At 47.5% G+C, this 22,936-nt stretch overlaps 1 protein-coding gene across 2 annotated transcripts in view; it reads left to right on the forward strand.

Moving 5' to 3' along the window:
* NBAS (NBAS subunit of NRZ tethering complex) overlaps positions 1–22,936 on the forward strand; it is a 209,243-nt gene that overhangs the window by 151,677 nt on the left and 34,630 nt on the right. For both annotated transcript variants that reach the window (XM_036335298.1, XM_036335299.1), the window contains exons 42-44: positions 154–264; positions 8,111–8,361; positions 11,019–11,353. In XM_036335298.1, coding sequence (XP_036191191.1) covers positions 154–264; positions 8,111–8,361; positions 11,019–11,353 — 697 coding nt within the window. The remainder of the gene's footprint in view (positions 1–153; positions 265–8,110; positions 8,362–11,018; positions 11,354–22,936) is intronic.

Genomic DNA, 22,936 nt, shown 5'->3' on the forward strand with positions numbered 1-22,936 from the left:
ATCCTAGGAAGTGCTTTCCCTGAATTACATGGAGCGTCTGAGTAAGGACTGCTCCCCTCCCAGCCGGAGAGCAGTCCCGATGGGCCTTTTCTGTGCTGCTCAAGGTGACGTGTTTCTCTCTCCTTCTCCGCTGCTGGCCGCCTACTCGTGAAGGACCCTGGAGGAGGATGTCTATGGGGTCGCTCTGTCTCTGGCGCAGCGCTACGGCGTCTCCTGCTGGGAGGTGTACATGACCCACCTGGAGTTCTTGTTCAGCGACAGTGGGTAAGCGCACAGTCCGTGCCGAAGTTCATGTCCGTGCCTGTCTTTTCCGTCTATTCTAGGAGAATCGTGGGTGTAAAGTAGAATCTCACTGTTTCTTCTCAGCTACAGTAGCCCAGTGTCCTTGTACATTCTTTATTCATCTGGGGCACACCAGTATTCTAAGAATCGCCTGTTCATTTTTGTTTTTCAGTATAAATAGTCCTGAGTTAGATACTTTAACCTTCGTTCATTTATTCAAAGGTTTTTATTGAGACTCTATTTTGTACTAAGAACTAGATATGGGGTTACTATAATGAACAAAAGTAGGCATTATCCCAACTGTCTTGGAACTTGTAGTCTAGTGTGGGGGACAGATTGTAATGGAATAGCACCTTAAGCAGATGTGAACTCAAATCTGTGGAGACACCCTGTAAGAGAGCCCACAGAGCCCCACATGTGTCGCTCAGTGGTTGAGCATCGACCCAGGAGCCAGGAGGTCACGGTCCCATCCCCGGTCAGGGCACAGGCCCAGGTTGCGGGCTCGATCCCCGTGTGGAGCATGCAGGAGGCAGCTGATCAGTGATTCTCACCATTGATGTTTCTATCTCTCCCTCCCTCTCCCTTCCTCTCTAAAATCAATAAAAAAATATATTTTTTAAAAAAGAGAGAGCCCAAAGAGGGGATCTGCCATTGTCAGGGAAGGCTTTCCTGAGGAAATAACTCTTGAGCTGAGATGTAAATACCGAGTTGAAATTAACTGCACTGCAAGGAGAGCAGGAACCATTTTCTTGGGGACAAAACAGGCAAGTGCATAACCTGCTTGACAGGAAGGAGCGCGAGGTGTCAGAGCCCGGCAGGTGGACAGTGTGGGCGAGCCCCTGAGAGTCGGGGAGCCGGTGTGGGATGGGACTGGGGAGCAGCCTGGAAGCCAGACCCGCAGCAGGATGCAGGCCTCTCGGGGCTGGGCTCTCCCCTAGAGCAATAGGAAGCTGTTAGAGGACCTGGTAAAGGAACAGGAGTCGTGGGTGCAGCTTACATTTCAAAAGGTCACTGTAGTTACTGTACCGAGGAAGGATTTCAGGGAGGCCAGGGTAGGGATATGCCGACCAATGACGGAGCTGTTATCGTGACAGACTGTGTGACGTGCTGGGAGTAGGGATTTGAAAGTACGGAAGGAGAGGTGCGAATGGGTTTCAGAGATGTCTGGGGGGGGGGTGAACTAGATTCTGCTCAATACACTGATTAGTAAACATCAACTAGATATGGAGGTGAGTGGAAAGGGAGAGGTTAGGGTCTGCCTGTTGGATGGTGAAACGCTTAGAACTTAGCATCGTTCATTTTTGTTAGTTATTTGAAAGTTTAGCGTCTACATTTTAAGTGTTTATGAAATTGCTACATGGGTGATAGTATCATCTACAGTAAATACTGAACTGAACTAATCAGTTTGGATGCACAGTAATATGTTCAAATACATGTTTCTTATGATATGTGTGTGTGTGTGTGTGTGCGCGCGCGCGCGCACATTTAAAAATACCTTGGCATTTTATTAAACATCCTTTCATTGAATGTTACATAAAAGGTGACATATCTGTACAAACAGGATGCTTCTCTGGTCTCTTAGTATATTACAAATTATCAGGCATTAAATAACATGCGAGACTGTTCAGGGCCGTCATTAGACCTGATTGCAGTGATGATGCAGCCGCCATCGACTACAGGAGCGGGAGATCATTGCCTCCTGGCGGCGTGCTTGTGAGTGACAAACACAAACACCCTCCTGATTAGCCAGTGGAGTTTGGTGCGCCCCAGCCGTTTGCCTTGCTATTCAATCTAACTTGCTAGCACAGGTATTAGAATCAGCCTTGTTAATACAATAGAAATGGCCCAGCATTTATTTGTCGAGTCAATACTAATGGGAAGTTAATAGGTCAGAGTCACAAGAAAATTGATGCTATTTGCCTTAGGCTTAGTTCTACTGTTTCTTTCAAAAGACTCCCGCCCCCAAAAGTTGATTTTTCTTAATTTTACATTCTCCTTCCTCTTGATTGAATTTGGAGCTAGGCCCTGTGTCAGCGCATGGACACACGTGCGCACTCAGACGGGTTCGGGGGAAGCAGCCTCACACAATAGAGTGTAAGTCTTCATTCACGTGGCTGGCCACTTCCTCACTGTGCCTCTCCAGCTTGTGTCCCTGCCCGAGGCAATTCAGTTCTCTCAAACTCATTTCCCGTGGTTTTGAGTCTGGTGTGATGGAAACGAAGAGGCTTCATCGTAGAAATCAAACCCCCAGGACCTGACACATGATTGGTGCTTAATTAATGGCAGCTGTTCCTGGAATTTCCCTTCTGCAGAAGGAGAATTCTCATAAACACCCACATTGAGTTCCTTTTGTTATTGTTCTTTATTTTTTCTCTTTTTATTTCTTTTTTTTCTTAAACTGCTGTGATGGCTTTAAGTGGCCACATGGCAGACGCTGGCTTGCTCAGCCTCTTGGTTCTACTGGGGCGAGTTCAGCTCCCCGACAGAGACTGACCTATCACCATTGCCAGGTTAGCGGCCAACCCCATCACTGGGCTGCTGTGGACACGTCTGTGGCGCTTAGAGACAATGTTAGCTGCCAGCATACATGTGACCTCATGGTGAGGGCGTGGGCTTTGGAGTGAGACCACAGTTCCCACATCTGCCCGTAACCCCAGCTGCAGCACTGAGCATCTCCTCATCCCCAAGCCACAGTTTCCTCAGTTATCAGGACTGGTATCCTTACCTTAGAGCAGGAGCGGGGAACGTCCGGCCCATGGGCCATATAAGGCCCTCGAAATCATTTGTTCTGGCCCTGGAAATAAAATTCAGGCCCAGGAAAAATCCAAGTTAGCATAGGAAGGTTGAATGTAGATATTCGGGTCACAGGTCTCACATGGTTGTTAAAATTGGGCTGCGTATTTGGTTTAGATCTTCTTTTGGCCTATGGGGAAAAGAGAACCATGGTTATGATTTGTGTTGTGCATAAGACAAAACCTACCAGTCCTGAAAACGGAAGCTAATTACCGCCTTTACCAAAATGGAAGCGATTCCGTCCATGTACCTGCAGCCTTCCTTTTCATGCCGTGATCCTTCAGGCCCCTCTCACCCAGCAAAGGCTCCTGGCAGTGGAACAGAACATCTGCAGGACCCATTTTAGTGTTTCCGTCCAGGGAAAGTGCTCAGGCTTTGAGTCCTGCTCACCTGCATTCACACCCGGCTCTGTGACCTGCTCGGGTGAAGCAGGCCAGATGTGCAGGTCTCTCCTGAGGGCACTGTTAGCCTTGTGTCGCTCATCTGGCTTCTGAACCATTGTTTTCCAAGTCAGGACCCCAGTTACTAGTATATCTGCTTTGTGAGAAGTAAATGAGGTGACATGGTGCTCAGTATAATAAGTCCTCAATAAATAATGCTACGCCTATTTCTGTGCTGTGGTGTCTCTTAAAATATTTTTGTTAAAGAGATAATATGAGACTCTATAAACCAGTCAGAATTGACATTTTATGAGAAATTACAGGCTTCAGGGCCAGGGTTGTCCTATGGCCGAGGAGACGCAGCCTGTTCTCGTGGCTGTCCTTGTTACCACTGTTCATACCAAACGCTCCGAGAGGGCCCACCGACTCTTCCTGCGACAGGAAATCACTGAGACACTCATTTGTGATCCTCAGCAGCTGTCTAGGTGCCTTGAAAGTTAAATTTTGTCTTTTGTTTCACAAACACACATGTTCAAAATGCTGGCAAATGGAACAATGCCATGATGGTTTGCCCACTTTTCCCTGCATAGCCACATGGTCAGCTGCCAGGCGGCCTCGCGAGCAGACCTGCCCCATCAGCTTCATTCCCAGGCCATGATGGTTGAGTGTCTGCCTAGTTTCCCGCAGGTCAGAGTCCTTGAAACTGAGAGGGTAGACTTGTCTCTCTCCGCAGGAATTGGTGGAGGCCTGTTCACCCTCCATCGAGGGTATTAATTTGGATTCATAGAGCTCGACTTTGGGGATATGCCTAGAAGTGACTGCATCTGAATGGTGAACCCCTCTCCAGCCTTTCCCAGCAGCCCTGTCCCTCTCCCTGTCTCCTTTCGCCCTCCTTTCCCCTCCTGAGTGCTCCTTTCCTCAGCTAATGGAACCGAATTATCACTCCATCTCAGCCTGGGTGAAGACATAATGCATTTAAATAAACTTGTTTTCCTGCATGAATATGAGGCCTTTCAGCACATGCTGTTCTTGAATTACGTTTTTGGATGATTGACAGCTTGAAGCCATCACAGAACATGCTGCCCATGGACTTAGCACTAACCATTTATTCCTTGTGCTTTGAGTACAACTACTGCTGATTTCTTCCTGCAGTTAACCTCTGAAAGTTAAGTATGCATTATATAAATGTATAAGCTGCTGTTGGAGCTAAATCTTGGTTCAAGAAAAAGCCTTAAACAGTTTCTAAGGGTGATCATTAATTTGCTGAGTGAAAAGTCCCCGGCGGTTTCCTGGTATTTCTTCCTACTCTTGAATGTGGGCTCTTTGGAATTGTTTTCTAAGTAGAGATTTCATTTCTTTTTCCAAAGGGAAGATCACAGCTTCTTTCAGGGGGAGCTGTTGAATGGGTTATTGATTGCTGGCATCTATAGAAGATCTTAGCACGTTGTAATTTACTGAAGAGGGAGGTTCTGGTATTTATCATGTGTCAGGAAAGGTATTCCAGTATCTCTCTTGACAAGATAATTAGGTAAAATTGCACATCAGGCAAACTGAATTGTGGGCGCAGAAGAATACGTGGGTGGGCGAGAAAGTAAAGTTGATTGAGAGAGACGGTGTTCAGAATCAAGTCGAACACAAAGGAAGTCAAACTGTTGTGGTTTAGTCACTGTCCGTCCACTTTGTGGATGAGTCTATCTTGAATGCTTGTCTCCGAGGTTCGTTAGGAATGCGGTGTGACAGGAGAACTCGGAGACTACTGCTCTTGGAGAGAGAGCAAAGGCCAGTGTTACACAAAGAATCGGCTTTTGAAATGGTTGTGACGCGGGCACAAGGCCTTATCCGTCCACGGCTGCACAGCGATAAGGTGAACAAAGCCACACGAGTCCAGGCCGATCTGACTCCGTCTTAGGAGTCACTTAACCCCTCTGATCGCTCGCCTGTTGGTTGGTGGGTACTTAGATGTAACCGGCCCAGCAACCAGCACAGTGAGCGCAAGCTTTTCCCTTCTCCATTGGGCATGTGGTTCTGCCTGCAAAGCTCCATCGAAACGACTCATCTCGGTGGTGTGACGTGGGGTAGTATTTACTGCTTCACACCATTGTGTTCAGACTTCACTCTGCAAATTATGAAGGGAATCAAATTCTGAGCCGCTTTCATATTCTGCTGTGTACACAGTCTTTCTCAGATGATATACTGCGTATTTTGAATAGTGAGAGTGTCAAGAATTTTTTCTGACCTGCCACCCACTACCCTCACCGTGTCTTGTATAGGCCTGTGCTTTCTTGTCTGGAAACTTTGTTCCTGTTATTTTCACTCCATTCCTTTCTCTGGTGCCAACTCAGGTGCTTCTGTCACGAAACCTTTTATCATTGATAGCGACTGTTTTTCAAGTTAAAGCTTGAGTGGCCCTGCTCTTGATTGGAATATAATTGCATGCATTTGTCAGCCCATCCTCTTGTTTAGCATTGCTGTTCAGCTCTGAGTGTTTGTAACAACTAGGTTTGCAGACTGCTGGGTGAGAGCTTGATGGAAATCTTTGCGCCAGCCCAGTGTGGAGGACACCCAGGGTTTGTGCTTCCACCCGCCTGTGTGGCACGGGCGTTGAGTGTGTCCTGTGTTCCACACACTGGTGCTCGGCCCTGAGAAGCTAAAGATAAAGGAGATATGGTATCATCTTTGCCCTCAAGTGGTGCACCACCTAGCGAGGGGACAGACTCGGTCGGACACAGTTAAAGAGTCTGAGTCCTGGGTGGAAGGCTGTCAGAGGAGACAGAGAGGGAGATCTTTAAGACCAGGGACATTGTATAGCTCAGGATATTTTTGTAAATGTTTGAATCGCGTCTTAATGGAAAAATAGCATTTCTCTTGAAGTGAAAGGTCAAAGAGCATTTTTAAATTACCTGCTATTTGGACTTTATAGTTTGGAGCTGTCATCCTAAGTATCCCTACTACTCATAAAAATTGTAAGACATAATTTGTGTTCACTTTATCTGTATAAGCCAAAAACTCGTGTTGGCACTTTCTGAAGGTGGGAATTCCAGTAAAAAGGGAGTCATGTTTCCCGGGAGTTGCTCTGAAACCAGGTACAACCTGACTTCGCGAGGTACAGCCGGAGTCTCACTCACTGCGCCAGGCACTGCCCGGGGGGTGGGGAGGGGCTGCTGCCTCACTGACCTGGACATGGGACCCACACGGCTGGGCTCTGGGCTCTGGGCTCTGTGCTCTGTGCGGGAGAAACTCAAGACCAGCATTAAGCCCTCCTCTCACCCCCAAAATACACATTGATCAGCCAAACACAGCTCCTTAACATTTTTTTCTGACAGTTTAACATTAGAGAACATTTTTATTATATTGTAAAGACATCTAAGTCAAGATGAAAATAATAAGATGTGTTTTTATTTAAGTGGCATTCCTAACTACAGCTAATTCAAGTGAAAGTGAAAATACCTATTCTTGCTGATTTTAATTGTATTTGAGCATTGTATCAAATTTGGGTCTATCCAGTATCAAGATAAGGCTCTTGGATGTCATATTTAGGCCTAAAAGTTGGGGTTGTTTTCGCCCCTCACGACTTCCTAAGTCGCTGAAATAATAAGGTTGTTTACATTTCTGTAACGAAGCTCCGATTTTACATTTGTCTTGTGACATGAATAAATAATGCCGAGTGGCAGCCGGCAGATCTGGGTTCATTTCCTGGCTGTTAAGCATTGGGCACCTCTCCCAACTGCAGGCATGTGAATAATGCCTGCGGGGATGCTGTAGACCCGCGGGAGAGCACATGAACATCGCATTGAGCAATAGAGGCATTCAATACACCGGTTTTCCTTTATAAAAACCACCTGCATCGTGGTGCTCACCGTCTCTGATTAGGCAGGAGGAAGGGGCTTGTAAGAAGTAGCCTTTCCTATCCACTGGTGTGGCTGCAGGGTTGAGCGTCGATCTCTGAACCAGGAGGTCACGGTTCAATACCTGGTCAGGCCACATGCCCAGGTTGTGGGCTCAATCCCCAGTGTGGGCCATGGAGGAGGCAGCTGGTCAGTGATTCTCTTTCATCATTGACTAGAGGCCTGATGCACGAAATTCATGCAAGAGTAGGCCTTCCGCCGAAACCGGTTTGGCTCAGTGGATGGAGCGTCAGCCTGCGGACTGAAAGGTCCCAGGTTCGATTCCGGTCAAGGGCATGTACCTGGGTTGCGGACATATCCCCAGTAGGAGATGTGCAGGAGGCAGCTGATCAATGTTTCTCTCTCATCAATGTTTCTGACTCTCTATCTCTCTCCCTTCCTCTCTGTAAAAAATCAATAAAATATGTATAAAAAAAAAAAGAGTAGGCCTTCCTTCCCCCGGCTGCCAGCACTGGCTTCCCTTCAGGACCTGGGCTTCCCTCCAGCTGCTGGCAGGCACCTGGGACCTGGCTTCCCTCGCAGCCCTGGCTTTGTCTGGAAGGTTGTCCGGAAGGACATCTGGTCTAATTAGCATATTACGCTTTTATTATTATAGATGTTTCTATCTCTTTCTCCCTTCATCTCCGAAATCAATAAAAAAATATTAGAAAAAAATAAAAGAAGTAGCCTTTCCTCCCAGATTAAAAAAAAAAAATCTTGTTTAATAAAGGAACCAAATTTTAACATAATTTTTTTGTCTCTTAATTTTAGTTTGTCCACAGTAGAAATAGAAAATCGAGCCCAAGCCCTTCATCTCTTTGAGACTTTGAAGACAGACCCTGAAGCCTTTCACAAGCACATGGTCAAGTATATCTACCCCACCATCGGGGGCATGGACCACGAGAGGCTGCTGTATTATTTCACCCTCCTGGAAGGCTGCGGCTGCGCAGATCTGGGGAAGTACACCATTAAACCGGAAACCCACATTCGGCTGCTGAAGAAGTTCAAGGTGGTTGCATCAGGTCAGATGATCATTTTCCAGCTTCAATTCATTTAAAAAATAAGAATAATAGTAAATACATACACACACACACACACACACACACACACACACACACACACACACACTCTGAGTGGCCAGATTATGATGACCACCTGACATTTGTAGGCAAATTATAATTTCGCGCTGAAGTTGCTAGAGGGCCAGACCATTATAAATAGGGAAGCAGGTTGTTTACCACGACAGTAGAAGTGATTTTTTTCTGAAGATATGGCTAAACAACGTGATTTAACAGCCTTTGAACGTGGGATATATATGTATGTATATATATATGTATATATGTGTGTGTATATATATATATATATATATATATATATATACACACACACACATATGCACACACACACAGAATGGCCAGATTATTATGACCACCCCATCAGTACTTTGTTGGGCCACCTTTTGCCTTCAGTACTGCGGCAATTCTTCTTGGCATTGACTCCACGAGATGTTGGAAGCTGATGTGAGGACTCTGACACCATGCCTGATGAATAGCACTGTCCAGTTCTGTGAGATCATGGTTGTGGAACCAGCTGCCTGATGGCTCTTTTAACTTCATCCCACAAATGCTCAATTGGATTGAGATCTGGTGATTGTGGGGGCCACCTAAGCAAGGTAAAGCCTCTGTCATGTTCTTGAAACCACTTGAAAACCAATGCGTGGCAGGGCGCATTGTCTTGTTGGAAGAAGCCATTTCCATTGGGATACACCATCAACAGGATAGGATGAACTTGATCAGCAACGATACTTAGGTATGTTGTGCTATTCAGACGTTGTTCCACACGAATTAAAGGGCCCAAATCATGCAGGAAAACATTCCCCAAACCATAACACTGCCCCCACCAGCTTGAAGGGTTACTCATGCATATGGGTGCACGCTTTCATGCTTTCATGTTTCCGCCAAATTCTCACTCTGCCATCTGCATGATGCAACTGGAAATGTGATTCATCGGACCACATGACTTTTTTCCAATGCTCAACTGTCCAATCCTTGTGTTCCTGTGCGAATTGGAGACATTTTATCTTGGTAACTGCAAACACAAAGGTGTTCGAACAGGCCTTCAGCTTCCATATTCCATACGATGCAGTGTACGGCTAATTTGCCTACAAACGTCAGGTGGTCATAATAATCTGGCCACTCAGTTTATACACACACACACACAGAGAGAGAGAGAGGGAAAGAGATCGACATTGATTTGTTCCACTTATTTAATCATTCATTGGTTAATTCTTATATGTGCCCTGACCCTAGATCAAACCCACAACCTTGGTGTATCAGGACAGTGCTCTAACGAACTGAGCAACATGGCCATTTTTGAAATTAAATTTAGGGATTATTTTTCTGTACACAATCATGTCCGTGCACCATGGCTGGCATAAATCTGAAACCATAGGATTTTGATGCTAATTGTCTTTAGTTATTGTATTTTCAACTCCTTCACTCACAGTTGGGGGAATTCAGAGAAACCAAGATACCAATTGAAAGTCGCAGTGACTTATAGGAGACCTGATACTAAAATCTAAAGTTTTGACTCCAGAGGTGTTTTTTTTCCTACTCCCATTGGTTATATTTTACAAGAGGCCCAGTGCACAAAATTTGTGCACTTGGGGGTCCCTCAGCCCAGCCTGTGCCCTCTCGCAGTCCAGGAGCCCTCGGGGGATGTCCTGGGAGTGGACCTAAGCTGGCAGTTGGACATCCTTAGCGCTGCTGTGGAGGCGGGAGAGGCTCCCGCCACCGCCACTGTGCTAACCAGCCATGAGCCCGGCTTGAGGCTGAGTGGCGCTCCCCCTATGGGCGTGCACTGACCACCAGGGGACAGCTCCTACATTGAGTGTCTGTCCCCTGGTGGTCAGTGCGCATTATAGTGACTGGTAGTTCCACCATTCAGTCATATTTGCATATAAGCCTTTTATTATATAGGATTTGTACAGGATAAGACTGACACACTTTACAGTAGGCATTTGGCAGAATTACACCTGAGTGAAGCCTATATGTTTAAAGCATATGTGGAGACCATTAAAGTAAGAGCCTTTGAATCTTTGATAAATTGTGGGAATCTTTAGAATGGTGTCCATCTATAGTCATACTCATACGAAGAAAATTAAACACACTAACACCCCTCAAATCTCTGTGGTACTTTATAATTTACAGGGCACTTTCAAGTCTATATTTAATATTCATGACAATTATGAGAATTTCCTTCAGTGTATCAGTATAAAGTTTACTGAGTAACCAAATTAGACATGGAGTAGAGACAGGGGACAAGGGGTGCGATTCATGTCAGCCCTCAAGTCCTTGATGAGATGCCAGGTGAATACACATGAACCCGTGCGGTTTGGTGTGGGCACTGATCGGGGAAAACAAGGCCACAGAGGGGTGGCAGGAGCCAGGAGGTCCGGTGTCTCCAGTGGCTGGAGAGGAGGCGGAGGCTCACGGGAGTGAGTGGCTCATCGGGATTGCAGAGTTGATCACATTGCAGGCTGAGCCCAGAACTCAGATCTTCTGGTCTATGTCACGGGCGACTGAGCGATATGCTACACCTGCACTGGCCGATGGGTGTGCGCGAAGCCTCTGCATTGTGATGGAGAGAACTACTCTCTTTTTCCCTCTCTTTCCAATAGGTCTGAACTACAAAAAACTGACCGAGGAAGGCACGAGCCCCCTGGACGCACTGCAGCCGGTTCTTTCAAGTCAGAATATCTTATCTATTTCCAAGCTCGTTCCCAAAATCCCGGGCGAGGACGGACGGATGCTGTCCCCGAGCTCCCTGTACACCCTCTGGTTACAGAAGTTGTTCTGGACCGGAGACCCTCAGCTCATCAAAGAAGCCCCGGCGTCCCCGCCCGAGTGGCTGCGCGCCTTCGAGGCCTGCACCAAGTACTTTGATCGCCTGCACCCGGGGGACCTCATCACTGTGCTGGATGCAATTACGTTTTCTCCAGAAGCTGTGACCAAGGTAACCAACGACCGCGTAGAGTGGATGGGACGTTTTAGGAGGCATGAAAGCTGCTCTTACATTCGGTAGATTTTGTTTTTATTTCCTTCCTGGAAATGCGGAATAGTTACAGTTCAGATGTGTTCTAGTTTTCATAACATGGCATTGCATAGTAAAGACTGCATCCCGCTCTCCAGTGGGCAGGTGGGAGGAACCTCCAGTGCCCAGCCCACCTCGCATGCATCCGTAGCAACTTCGCTGTGGCTAAAGTGAGCCCGGAGGAAATTCCCTACGAATCCCACGGAGTATACGACTTGGTGATAGAATCATCCGTGGGAGTGGGGGTTGCATGTTCCAGTGTCTACTCCAGGCTCAGGGCTGAGCCCTTTAACTGGGCCCTAGTTCCTGCTCTAGATCCCTAAGCAATGCGTAGTTTCCCTCCGAACAGATAACGCGGGCCATTGTCTTTCCTTCTTGCCCCCTCGCCCCGACCTCACTGTAAATCTCTCACTGGCATGACCCCTCCTACAACCCCCGCCTCTGTCTCGCTGCTGAACGTGCTCTCGCGCAGCCTCCTTTTCGTCTCCTCCGGCCTGGCTGTGCCGCTTGCTGTCTCATCCCCCAGGTTGGCAAGCCCGCCTGGTACTCCACCCCAAGAATGTTGTTATAGCTCATGTTATCCTGAAAATGGAGTAGAAAGGCTAAGAGTTGAAGTCATTCGTTTGGAAGCTGGCACAAGTACAGCTTCAAACATCTCCGGGGAAGCCTAGTTTTAACTAACTTGCTGGGTTTATGGTTGTGGATAACCAATGACTTCGTTCTCTTATTAGTGTAATGGTTTTAAATTTTACAACCACTACTATCAGAAGGAGATCATCAATTTTGTGTTTTTGTTTTTTTAAGGAAGAAAATAAGGCTCGTTTTAAAGGGAGGTAGTATGATAGTATGATATATTTAAAAAGAGCACAAGTTTGGTAAACCCGGCTTTGACCTTTGAACCTGCCACTTAGGGTTCTGTGGTTTAGCCTCATGAATCTGTTTGGCTTTCTGCCTCCTGGAGGCAGAGGCTGTGGCTGAGTAATCTATGAACCACATAATAGTGTTACTCTGGTTTTAATAGGTGAGTTCAACCAAAGTCATCTGGTAACAGGAGCCACAATTTAAACCCCTCAGGCTTCTTCCGGGGCCTCTGCTCTGACCCTGGAACTGCACTGTAGCTAAGAAGTCCTGGAGCCAGCAGTCAGGGGCCATTCTGGGAACTGGGGGAGCGGGGGACCAGGAGTCCCGAGCATCTTCAGTCCAAACGGGCTGAGCCTGAATGAGGAAGGCCAGGCAGGATCCTGGCAATGTGGGGGACAAGGCAGGAGTCCAGCACACATTGGTTTTGGATCTGCAAGACCTGGAAGAGGCTGGAAGTCCATTAGCACTGCAGGATGAATACGCTGGAGGGAGGGACCTGGGACCTGGCTGCAGGGATGAGGCAGGAACAGACGGGGAAGGTGGAGGGTTAGGGCCTTCGCTCCCCTCAGGCTGAAGGAATTTTAACTGTTTTATGTGAGGGCGGGAACAGAGCAACATGACCAGCCAAGGCCATATGCTAACTGCGAACGTGTGTGTGGAGGTGGACAGATGGTTCTAGACTTCCCAACAGCAATTATTTACTCACGATTCAATGTAAGAATTGGATGTAGAGTCCACGTAGGTTTTGAGTTGTCATGCTGTTTTAATGCCATGGTTTTAAATTATAGCACATTCTCAGGACCTTAGCTTCTTAACGAACTACAGATGCATGATGCAGCTGTTCGTGAACATCTGTGCATTTTCCCGATGCAGGGCTGCCCCGTGCGGACCGCGTCAGTGGATTATGGCTTGTGCTTCTCTTAGTGCAGGTGGTGTCATCCTCGGCAAGACATGCTGCTGTCAACGGTCCCAGGAGCTGGTTTTCTGCTGCATCAGGTTAAGCTGTAGAAAAGTGAGGCAGAGACATTGAAATCAATTTTATACCTTCGGTCTAGCTTTGTATCTTCCCTCGTTTGATGAATTGGCAAGCTTTTTTAGTTGTCATCCAGAGAGAAAAGTATAAAGTTTAGATACAGTGCACGTTTGAAATCGCTCAATGCTGTTCTGCAGAGAGAAAGAGAATAAAATTCAAACTGCAGAGCAACCTGCACATGTCCGAGGACACATTTGGAAAAGGAAATGCCGCTGGATTTGACCACATTTGCAAAACACCAGATGTTCCCACAGCTTGGGAGGGATGTTAGAAATGTAAAGTAAGTGAATATACTGCACGCGTGTAGTGTGCAGTTTTTAAATGTGTACGCATGCTGGGTTCAGAACCAAACCTTGGAAAGAGCCGGTGAACTAGTGCCAGAGTGCATAACAAGAACAGCAAGCTCCGAGGCCAGAATTCAGAGTGGCGGGGCCCCAGAGCCCGAATGTAGTCCTTATTCCGGGATAAAATGAACCAGGAAGGCTCTTTGCCCTCAGGGTAATGCCCGTTCGGTTACTGTTTGCATTTGCCACTTCGTAGAACTTCTGGGGGAAATATTCACAGAGTGGCATTAGTCCCGTAGGCAGAGGTGGAATTTGCATGACGTTGGAGGTGATGGATATATAGAAGGAAAGGAATACAAATGTGTGAAGTGCATTGCTCTCATTCTAAATTGTGTCTTTTGGTTCAGTTCGGTTAGAGTTGCTTTCCTATTGCTTTTTCAATTCAGTAATTAGAAACATTTTTGTAGAAGGTACAGAGAACAAGCTAGTGGGTTAGAAATCCAGGAAAATGGTCAAAGAAGCTTACATGCAAGTCCAACACTACTGGTGTGGCTCAGACACGGGTGGTTCTATCGGAGGAGCTGTGTGTAATCTCAGCCTTCGTGTTTTATACTTCCCACTCCCTTTCAGTTGCTGGTATAGCTACATGAGAAGTAAGGGTGTGAAAAGTACCCCTCTCGCTCACTAAATGCTCCCCAGAAGTTTGCGGGGATCCTTCTTTGAAAACCCCAGGTAGTGACAGAATTAGAAGAGGCCTTCTCGGATCCTGCCCAGAGCTCATCCTGGATTGGACAGGCACTTGCCGCCCTCACCCCACCCTCACGCACCCTCTGTTTCAGCTCCCGCCGTTCCTGGTGGGAGGACCCTGTCTCCTTTGGATTAGAGCAGAAAATTACTTGAGAGCCTCTTATCTAGATTGACCTCTGACCTTTAAGCATCATTTCTATTGATAATTAAGCTACCGCCCTTATATGTATGGCATCTTTCTTCGGGCTCCTGACAGTCTCCACTTTCTGGTCCTGCCTTCTGGAGCTGTGGAAACAGCATCAGGAAATCTGTGTTTCATATGATGACAGTCCAGATTCTTGAAATAAGCTGCTGTTTTCTCCCTTATCCTATTAACCAGACTATGTGACATAAGGGTCTGGAAGAATACATTTATCTTAAAAACTGGGATATGACTTAAAAATCCAACTTAATATAAAGCTCAAGAATCATTCAGAGGGCCGCACTGTCGCTGTACCTTTAGGGCCTTCACGGCGCTAAGATGGCCTTTTAACTGAGGGTGGCAGCACGCTTTCACTGTAATGGGCAGTCGGTGTCCACAACGTGTGTGGGCATGGTTAGCTAGTGCACATTTCCTCACCACGTGACAACGTGCCCGGCTTTCCGATGCACCGATCGAATGCATGTTATGTAGATTCAGAACAAAACCCTCAGTATTTAAGCATCAGCTATGTGCCGTCTATAATATTGATTGCCATTGGTGACATTAAGATGCAAAAGACTTTCCTCTAAGAGACTTAAAATGAAGTTTTTCTTTACAGTAACATTCTTAATAGTGAGAATTTTAACGAAATTGGAAATTCTTTGAATGTCGGGCTGGTGCCTTTATCTCTAATATTCTAGTTCCTAGCACAGCATAAGCAGGAAGTCGTTGAGTGGGTGTTTAAATAGTTATTATCACAGCTTGGTGATTCTTAAACCTTTAGATCTTTGGATGCCTTGACGTTCTTAAAAATTACTGAGGACCGTAAAGAACTTTTGTTTATGAAGTTTATATTCATTGGTAGTTATATTAGAAATTAAAACCAAGAAATTTTAGAAATATTTGTTTAGTTCATTGAAAACTACCAATAATAGACCCATTATAGGTGGACATGAATAGCATATTTTAATGGGAAATAACCATACTTCCAAAAGAAAAATAATTGATGAAATGTCAGCATCATTCTACATTTCTATGTCTGGCTTCATAGGACATGTCTTTGTCATTTTGGTTGAAGTAAGTGAAGGAAATCCAGCGATGAGGCCTGAGAAGCGGGGGTGCTGTTATAGACTATAATTTCGGGGATTCTTCGATAGTGACTGAAACTCAGCAAGCGATGGAGCTTAAGACTAGTAACGTGGAAACGGAATCCATGTCATGAACTTTTTGTACTCTGCTCACATCAAAACTGTTGGTTTAGATTAGCGATTGCCAACTGTTTTCATCTCATGGCACATAAACTAACTACTAAAATTCTGCGGCACACCAAAAAATAGGTTATATTTTTTTGTTTATCTGACAAAAAAACACACAAACAAGTTAATTTTGATTCATTTACACCAGACAGCTACTGTTGTGTTGGCTGTTGTCATTTTCTTATTTGACAACCTGAGGGAAAAGAGGTCAGTGCCCCTGACTCAATAGGCAGGCATGGCATGTTTTAAACGTTCCTGCAGCTCACTGTCTGAAAACCGCTGGTCTAGATTACAGTTTGACTGGATCTTGCACCCAGGTCTGGTTTGGAATAGAATGCATTGGGCATTTGGAAAAGAGGGACCTGCTGAGTTACGGAGAGAACCCCGATGCTGACATGTTGCTTTATGTACTATGAGCAAAGCATGCGCATGAGTATGAACCCCCTGCCTCAGCAGATGAGTCTTTAAGTATCGGGAAGCTGTCAGCTCACAATGGTGGGCACAAGTTTACCAGAATTCTAATTTTTCGCTTGAGAGCTCAGATTTTGTCATTGGCAATAAATAGAGTGAGCTGTTTCTGTTGAAGTGACAGGCTCACTCTGTTCACTTGGAGGACTGTGCCAGACGCCCAAGTCGGAGTACCCGCCGTGTCTATCCCTCGCTCTCGCAGGCAGACCGGGGGCCGCTGCAGAAAGTAGCTCCGTCAGCTCCAGCCCCGCCAGCCCACGGCCTTTGCTGCTCACACGCAGTGAAGCGCTCTCGGCGTAAATCTCGGCTCTCCCCACGGGACACTGAGGACTTGTGCCCTCAGTGGTTGAGATTTGGTAAAACTAATAATTTTTACTCCTTTTTCAAGAACATGCTTAAGTGAAAGTGCCAATGATGCCATCCCTTGATTTGTGCTTAAGTTCCCACGCTTTTATCCAGTATTTTTAACCATCACACAAATATCAATGCAGTGAAACTAGGTAAATAATGAAAAGATAATTTAATGTCATAAAAATAATTTCGACTTGGGAAAGCCCTTGAAAGAGTCTGGGCCTCTTGTGGCTTGTGGGCCTCACTTCGAGAACCACAGTCATAGGCTGTTGTTTCCCAAACCATTCTTTCTATATAAAGAATCGTGTCATCTGCAGACGGCATGACTCTTTATTTCCATGTGTTAGGATTTTTCTTTTTTCAGGATGTATGAAGCCTCCCCCTCTGGTCACTTCAGTTAAGGGCATTGTAGTAAGAGTAACAAGACACCAATACCAGCAATATGGGAGCAAGGGAAAGGGCTCAGTGAGCGAAGCTTCCCAAACACGGATGGGCTGTGACCTGAATGTGTGAACCTGCTCTCTCTGGCTCTCCCACCTCTCACACTCACACTCACACTCACTCTCACACTTACACTCACACTCACACACTCACACTCACACTCACACTTACACTCACACTCACACACACACCCTCACATTAAAGTTTCCCTGGAGAGGCACCTGTCTGGTTGCATGTCGCTGTCCAGTGTAGAGCAGAGGACAGTGGATGGCCATTGTCCAGCCCCTGGGCTGCTGCCCGGCTGCATCACTGCCTGGTGCCGTCAGCTGTGCTCAGATTAGGAAGAGGTTGTTGCCACGCAGATAACCTATCTTAAAGGGCCCCTCCTGGCTGCTTACTCGACGGAGGGCTGTGGATTAGCATTCACTCTGAATACTGTGACTTGTACAAGTCCACGAGTTCTCCCTTAAATGTTGTCGGTGTCCCCCTGTGATAACAAGGGGACCAGCGTTTCCTTCCAGAAGTCCATCATAGTCATCCGGGTGCACCTCCACCTGGCTCAGGTGAACCAGTTCCTCCATTGACCTTTCAAATCCAGCCTTGCAAACAGGTTTACAGGAGGAGAGAGTATTACTGTAATGTTCCCTGCGGTTTGTCCTGTCAGCCATGTGCACAGCCCCATCATAGAAGTCTGTGCACCGGCCCCCAGGAGGTGTCTGGCGGCAGCCCTCGCGGCCCTGTCCTTCATAAGTGCGAGAAGGGCCTTCCCCTTCCTGTGAAGTGTATGGGCTCCAACCTCACGGGGGGGGGGGGGGGGGGGACTTGAGGAAGAGAGAGGAATTAATAAACAGCCTCAGAATAATGTGCAGCAAATTTTAACATGAAAAAAGCAGCAGGGAAAGGAGTGTGAAAATAACCTCCCCATTGCACGCTCCTGTCTGGCAGACTTCACAGACTTCACTGCGTTCGCGTTCAACAGTAACCCTTCAGTGATGTGGACCCTTTCCCCTCCCTTCCTTGTTCATCCAGCCCGTCCCTCCTCTTACTAAGTCCCTGGACTTAGAAACAGATTTATCTCCTGATGGCTGTCGTATCAAGGCCATCTCCAGCTGTGAAGGGATGTGCACTGAGCAGCCGTGCCCTCTCTCTTAGCCAGTGCCCACTGCGCTCTCTACATGGGACCCAGGACCATTCCTGTCCAGTGGACACCGGCACGGGAGGCAGGGTGTTTGCCTGCTGGACAGCCAGAGGGAACACTTTACAGATGAAGGTGTAAACAAATAGCTTAGGGAGCCATCACTTTCTGGGGTATTTTAAGAGGGACTGCAGCCATCCCAGTGGCCTGTGGCTGCGGAAGTCACCTAGGATTTGCCCAGGTCTCTTAATGAAAAAGTTCCACAGAGTTGTTAGTGTTGAGAGCTTTTACAGTTCACCTTCATGTAATTTATCGGAATGAGATGCTTTTATGCTTAAAAGTCTTGTTTCTCTGCATCAAAAATAATTCCAAAAATAGAAATTAACATTTAAAGTGTTTCTTGTGACCATAGGGCTCTAATATTTTTTATGATAACTCTGCATTGAGTTATTGTTTGAATTATTGCATCGTACATTAGATCAGAACAACATAGATGCATTAACATTTTTGATAAATAAGTATTAACTATTAAAAGTAAAATTGTATTTTAAATGTGCATCTCAATGAGGTGGGTAGGGCTTTAAACATTGTTTTTAATTAGTTTATGTGCCCTTGGATGACTGTTACTTATTGCTAGATTGAGATTGCATTAAATATCAATTCTTTCCATTTTGCATTTCTATAGATATGAATATTTAAAAGTCTTGTTCATGTAGTGGATGGGGAAGGAGTGATGTCATAGCAATGCCACTCATTTCTTTGAATGCCTTCCAAGCTATCACCCAAAATTCAAATAGCGATCTCTTGTTAAAAACGATTTTTAATGACTTATCAGCTGACAACTCAGTTTTGTTGAGAATAAATAATTGGAAACTGTGTGATAAGCATAAGGACATTTGCTCTCCGCTGTTGGAATCCTTTCACACACCAGTGTTTTGAATGGCCCCTCTGTTTGGCATTCTGGAGCTTTTTGGACTCCGGGACAGTGTGTCCCAGTGGGATTCAGGGAGGCCTCTCCTGGGTGAGTGAGGCAGGCCTGCGGTGAAGGGAAGAGGTACCCTGACTCAGGAAGGTCACTGTTAGGAAAGAGAAGTCAGGGAAGGCGGACATTCAGAAACCAGTGCCCTTAAACCCGTCTGCACCCGTGTATCCTTTGAAAAGGCTTTGCGTGAAGGTGGCGCACACACCCCAGGTGGGAGACCTGGCCCCTAACGGAGAATGTGTGGTTTCCCAGCATGCTCCGCGGTGACCCCAGCCCCCTGCACGTGGGCCCCGCCTCCCGCAGGACAGTCCCTGCCTGAGCACACCTGCCGGCCCTGCCCACCTCGCCTTTCCTCCTCCCAGAGCAGTGGCTCCCTGAGCCTGGAGGGGAGGAGCGTCACCTCTCCCTGGCAGCGCGGGTGGGGAGGAGCTGTGGGTCAGAGTCCTGGGATATTTGATCTCTTTTAGAAACAATTCTTCCTCTTCCCCAAATGTAGTGTTAGCTGCTGCTCTGCCCTGGGGACCCCTGCGGCAGTAAGCCACTGTTTCAGGGGCACGTGATCCCCCTGGGGTGTTTGCACGCTGGCAGATCGAGGGTCACAGCCTAGAGCAGCTCTCTATAAAGGCGCTCTCTCTGCCTGGAGCCCACCCCGCCCCTTCCTCCCAGGAAGACCTGCGCAGCCTCCACATCCTGGTGGGCTGCCCCACCTTTGTGCAGACTTGCTTGCCTTTTTTCCAAGATAGATATTTTTATTTTTTTATTTTTAAAATATATTTTATTGATTTTTTACAGAGAAGAAGGGAGAGGGATAGAGAGCCAGAAACATCGATGAGAGAGATCAGTCAGCTGCCTCCTGCACGCCCCCCAGTGGGGATGTGCCGGCAACCAAGGTACATGCCCTTGACCGGAATTGAACCCGGGACCCCTGAGTCCGCAGGCTGACGCTCTATCCACTGAGCGAAACCGGTTTGGCTATTTTTTTTATTTTTAAATGGATTAGGGAGAGGGAGCGAGGGTTAGAAACATCCATGATGAGAGAGAATCATTGATCATCTGCGTCCTGCACACCCCACAATGGGGACTGAGCCCACAACCTGGGCATGTGCCCTGACCGGGAATCAAACTGTAACCTCCTGGTTCATAGTTCGACGCTCAACCACTGAGCCACGCTGGTTGGGCCAGACATTTTTCTAGGTGCACCCACATACTTAACTGATACTTCAGCTGCGCTTTACGAATATCTATTGTTATGTTTGGCTTCCCCATTGGGATGTGTATCTTCACAGGTAGGGAGTGTGTGTGGATTTACCTGTGTATCCCCAGGCCTAGCATGTGGCGAGGGGTGGGGTGTTTGTGCTTGAAGGGGGGAAAGTTGAAAAAGTCCTACGAGGTTTTAAATGGAGACCACATCGAGTGGCTATCTAGTCCAGGGGTGGGCAAACTTTTTGACTCGAGGGCCACAATGGGTTCTTAAACTGGACCGGAGGGCCGGAACAAAAGCATGGATGGAGTGTTTGTGTGAACTAATATAAATTCAAAGTAAACATCATTACATGAAAGGGTACGGTCTTTTTTTTTTTTTAGTTTTATTCATTTCAAACGGGCCGGATCCGGCCCGCGGGCTGTAGTTTGCCCACGGCTAATCTAGCCATCCTTTATTAATCAAAGAAATTGTTTTCAATCTCAGAGTAACGGTGATGTGGAAATATGTGAATAAGATAATTTTGCTCTTGATTTGCCATTGTCCTGCGTCGTGGCTGTTTCGGCGTAAGCAGCATGCCAACCCCAGTTTCCCACCTGACTGTGTGGGTAGCAGCTAGGTTTTCTCAGGCCCCTGCATCTCAATCTCAGCCTTATCTTCAGAGGCATGCGATGCTCATTTCAAAAAGGAAAAAGGAAAAGTGCCTGTTTCACCAGACTGATCAGCCTTGAAGCACCTGCCTGTGATGAAAATGGCCACGTGGACTTCAGATCAAGCCAGGCCCTGAGAGCGATCGCACTGAAGGCGTCAGCTCCTGCTTCAGCTCCTTCCTGTCAGGCTTCCCGGGTGTGAAGGTGATGAAGAACCTACAGGCCCCTCCCGTGGTCACCACTGCTGGCTTCGTCCTCCTCTCTGATGGCCTTTACTTGCCCTCTGCGTCCCAACCACGCCCTTTCCTCCCAGGCCCGGAGACCTCTTGGCAGTCTCCCCTTGTCTTAAAGCCCACTCACGCCCGAGGACTCTCCTGACATGTAGCCTCCTTTACAACCTTCCCGTGGGGACAAGGGCGCCTCAGGACCCTCCACAGCATCCTGTACTGACCCTGGTGTAGGCTTATGAGGATCATGCTTCCCTGCATTTTCAGCCAGACTTGGACCACCTCGGGGCGGGCCTGATCTAGCCCTGTCTGTGTGCCCAGCACGGCCCAAGGCACCCAGCGTGCAGCACCCACTCAGGGGATGTTGTCTATAGAATGAATGAACAGAAAGTCATCGCTAGTTTAATGTCCTTGTCCCAATGGCATCTGGCCCCAGTTTTGTTGTTGTTGTTGTTGTTTTTTGTTTCAAGTCCTTTAAAATGCCCTTTCCCAGTTTTAGGCTCGTGGGGCCCTCGGCCAGGAACAGGGTTTTGCAGAGTAAATCGGAGCCTTCCGGCACATTCTGAACACACGTTTCTAGGGACACGTCAGCACGTGTCATTTCATTGCTTCTTCTTTTTTTTATATATATTTTATTGATTTTTTACAGAGAGGAAGGGAGAGAGATAGAGAGCTAGAAACATCGATGGGAGAGAAACATCGATCAGCCGCCTCCTGCACATCTCCCACTGGGGATGTGCCCGCAACCCAGGCACATGCCCCCGACCGGAATCGAACCTGGGACCCCTCAGTCCGCAGGCCGACGCTCCATCCACTGAGCCAAACCGGTCTCGGCTTCATTGCTTCTTGAAGGGTCTTTCCCCTGTTGTTGATCAGAGATGATCAGTACCCAGCAGCTACTTCCTGTCGGTCTGCGATGTGCTAGACAGCGTGTGAGGTGCCAGGGATGTTTCTCTTGGTCTGTGATGGGCTAAACCATGGTTGGCAAACTGCAGCTCGCAAGCCACATGTGGCTCTTTGGCCCCTTGAGTGTGGCTCTTCCTAAGCCTTAGGAGTACCCTAATTAAGTTAATAACAATGTACCTACCTATATAGTTTAAGTTTAAAAATTTGGCTCTCAAAAGAAATGTCAATCGTTGTCCTGTTGATATTTGGCTCTGTTGACTAATGAGTTTGCCGACCACTGGGCTAGACAGCGTGTTAGGGCCGGGGATGTCCCCGTTGGCCTGCGATGGGCTAGACAGCGTGTTAGGGCTGGGGATGTTCCTATTGGTCTGTGATGGGCTAGACAGCGTGTTAGGGCCGGGGATGTCCCCGTTGGTCTGCGATGGGCTAGACAGCGTGTTAGGGCCGGGGATGTTCCCGTTGGCCTGCGATGGGCTAGACAGCGTGTTAGGGCTGGGGATGTTCCTATTGGTCTGCGATGGGCTAGACAGCGTGTTAGGGCCGGGGATGTTCCCGTTGGCCTGCGATGGGCTGGACAGCGTGTTAGGGCTGGGGATGTCCCCGTTGGCCTGCGATGGGCTGGACAGCATGTTAGGGCCGGGGATGTCCCCGTTGGCCTGCGATGGGCTGGACAGCATGTTAGGGCCGGGGATGTCCCCATTGGCCTGCGATGGGCTGGACAGCGTGTTAGGGCCGGGGATGTCCCCGTTGGCCTGCGATGTCCCCGTTGGCCTGCGATGGGC

The sequence above is a fragment of the Myotis myotis genome, unplaced genomic scaffold, assembly GCF_014108235.1.
Source record: "Myotis myotis isolate mMyoMyo1 unplaced genomic scaffold, mMyoMyo1.p scaffold_m19_p_14, whole genome shotgun sequence".
NCBI classification, from domain to species: Eukaryota; Metazoa; Chordata; class Mammalia; order Chiroptera; family Vespertilionidae; genus Myotis; species Myotis myotis.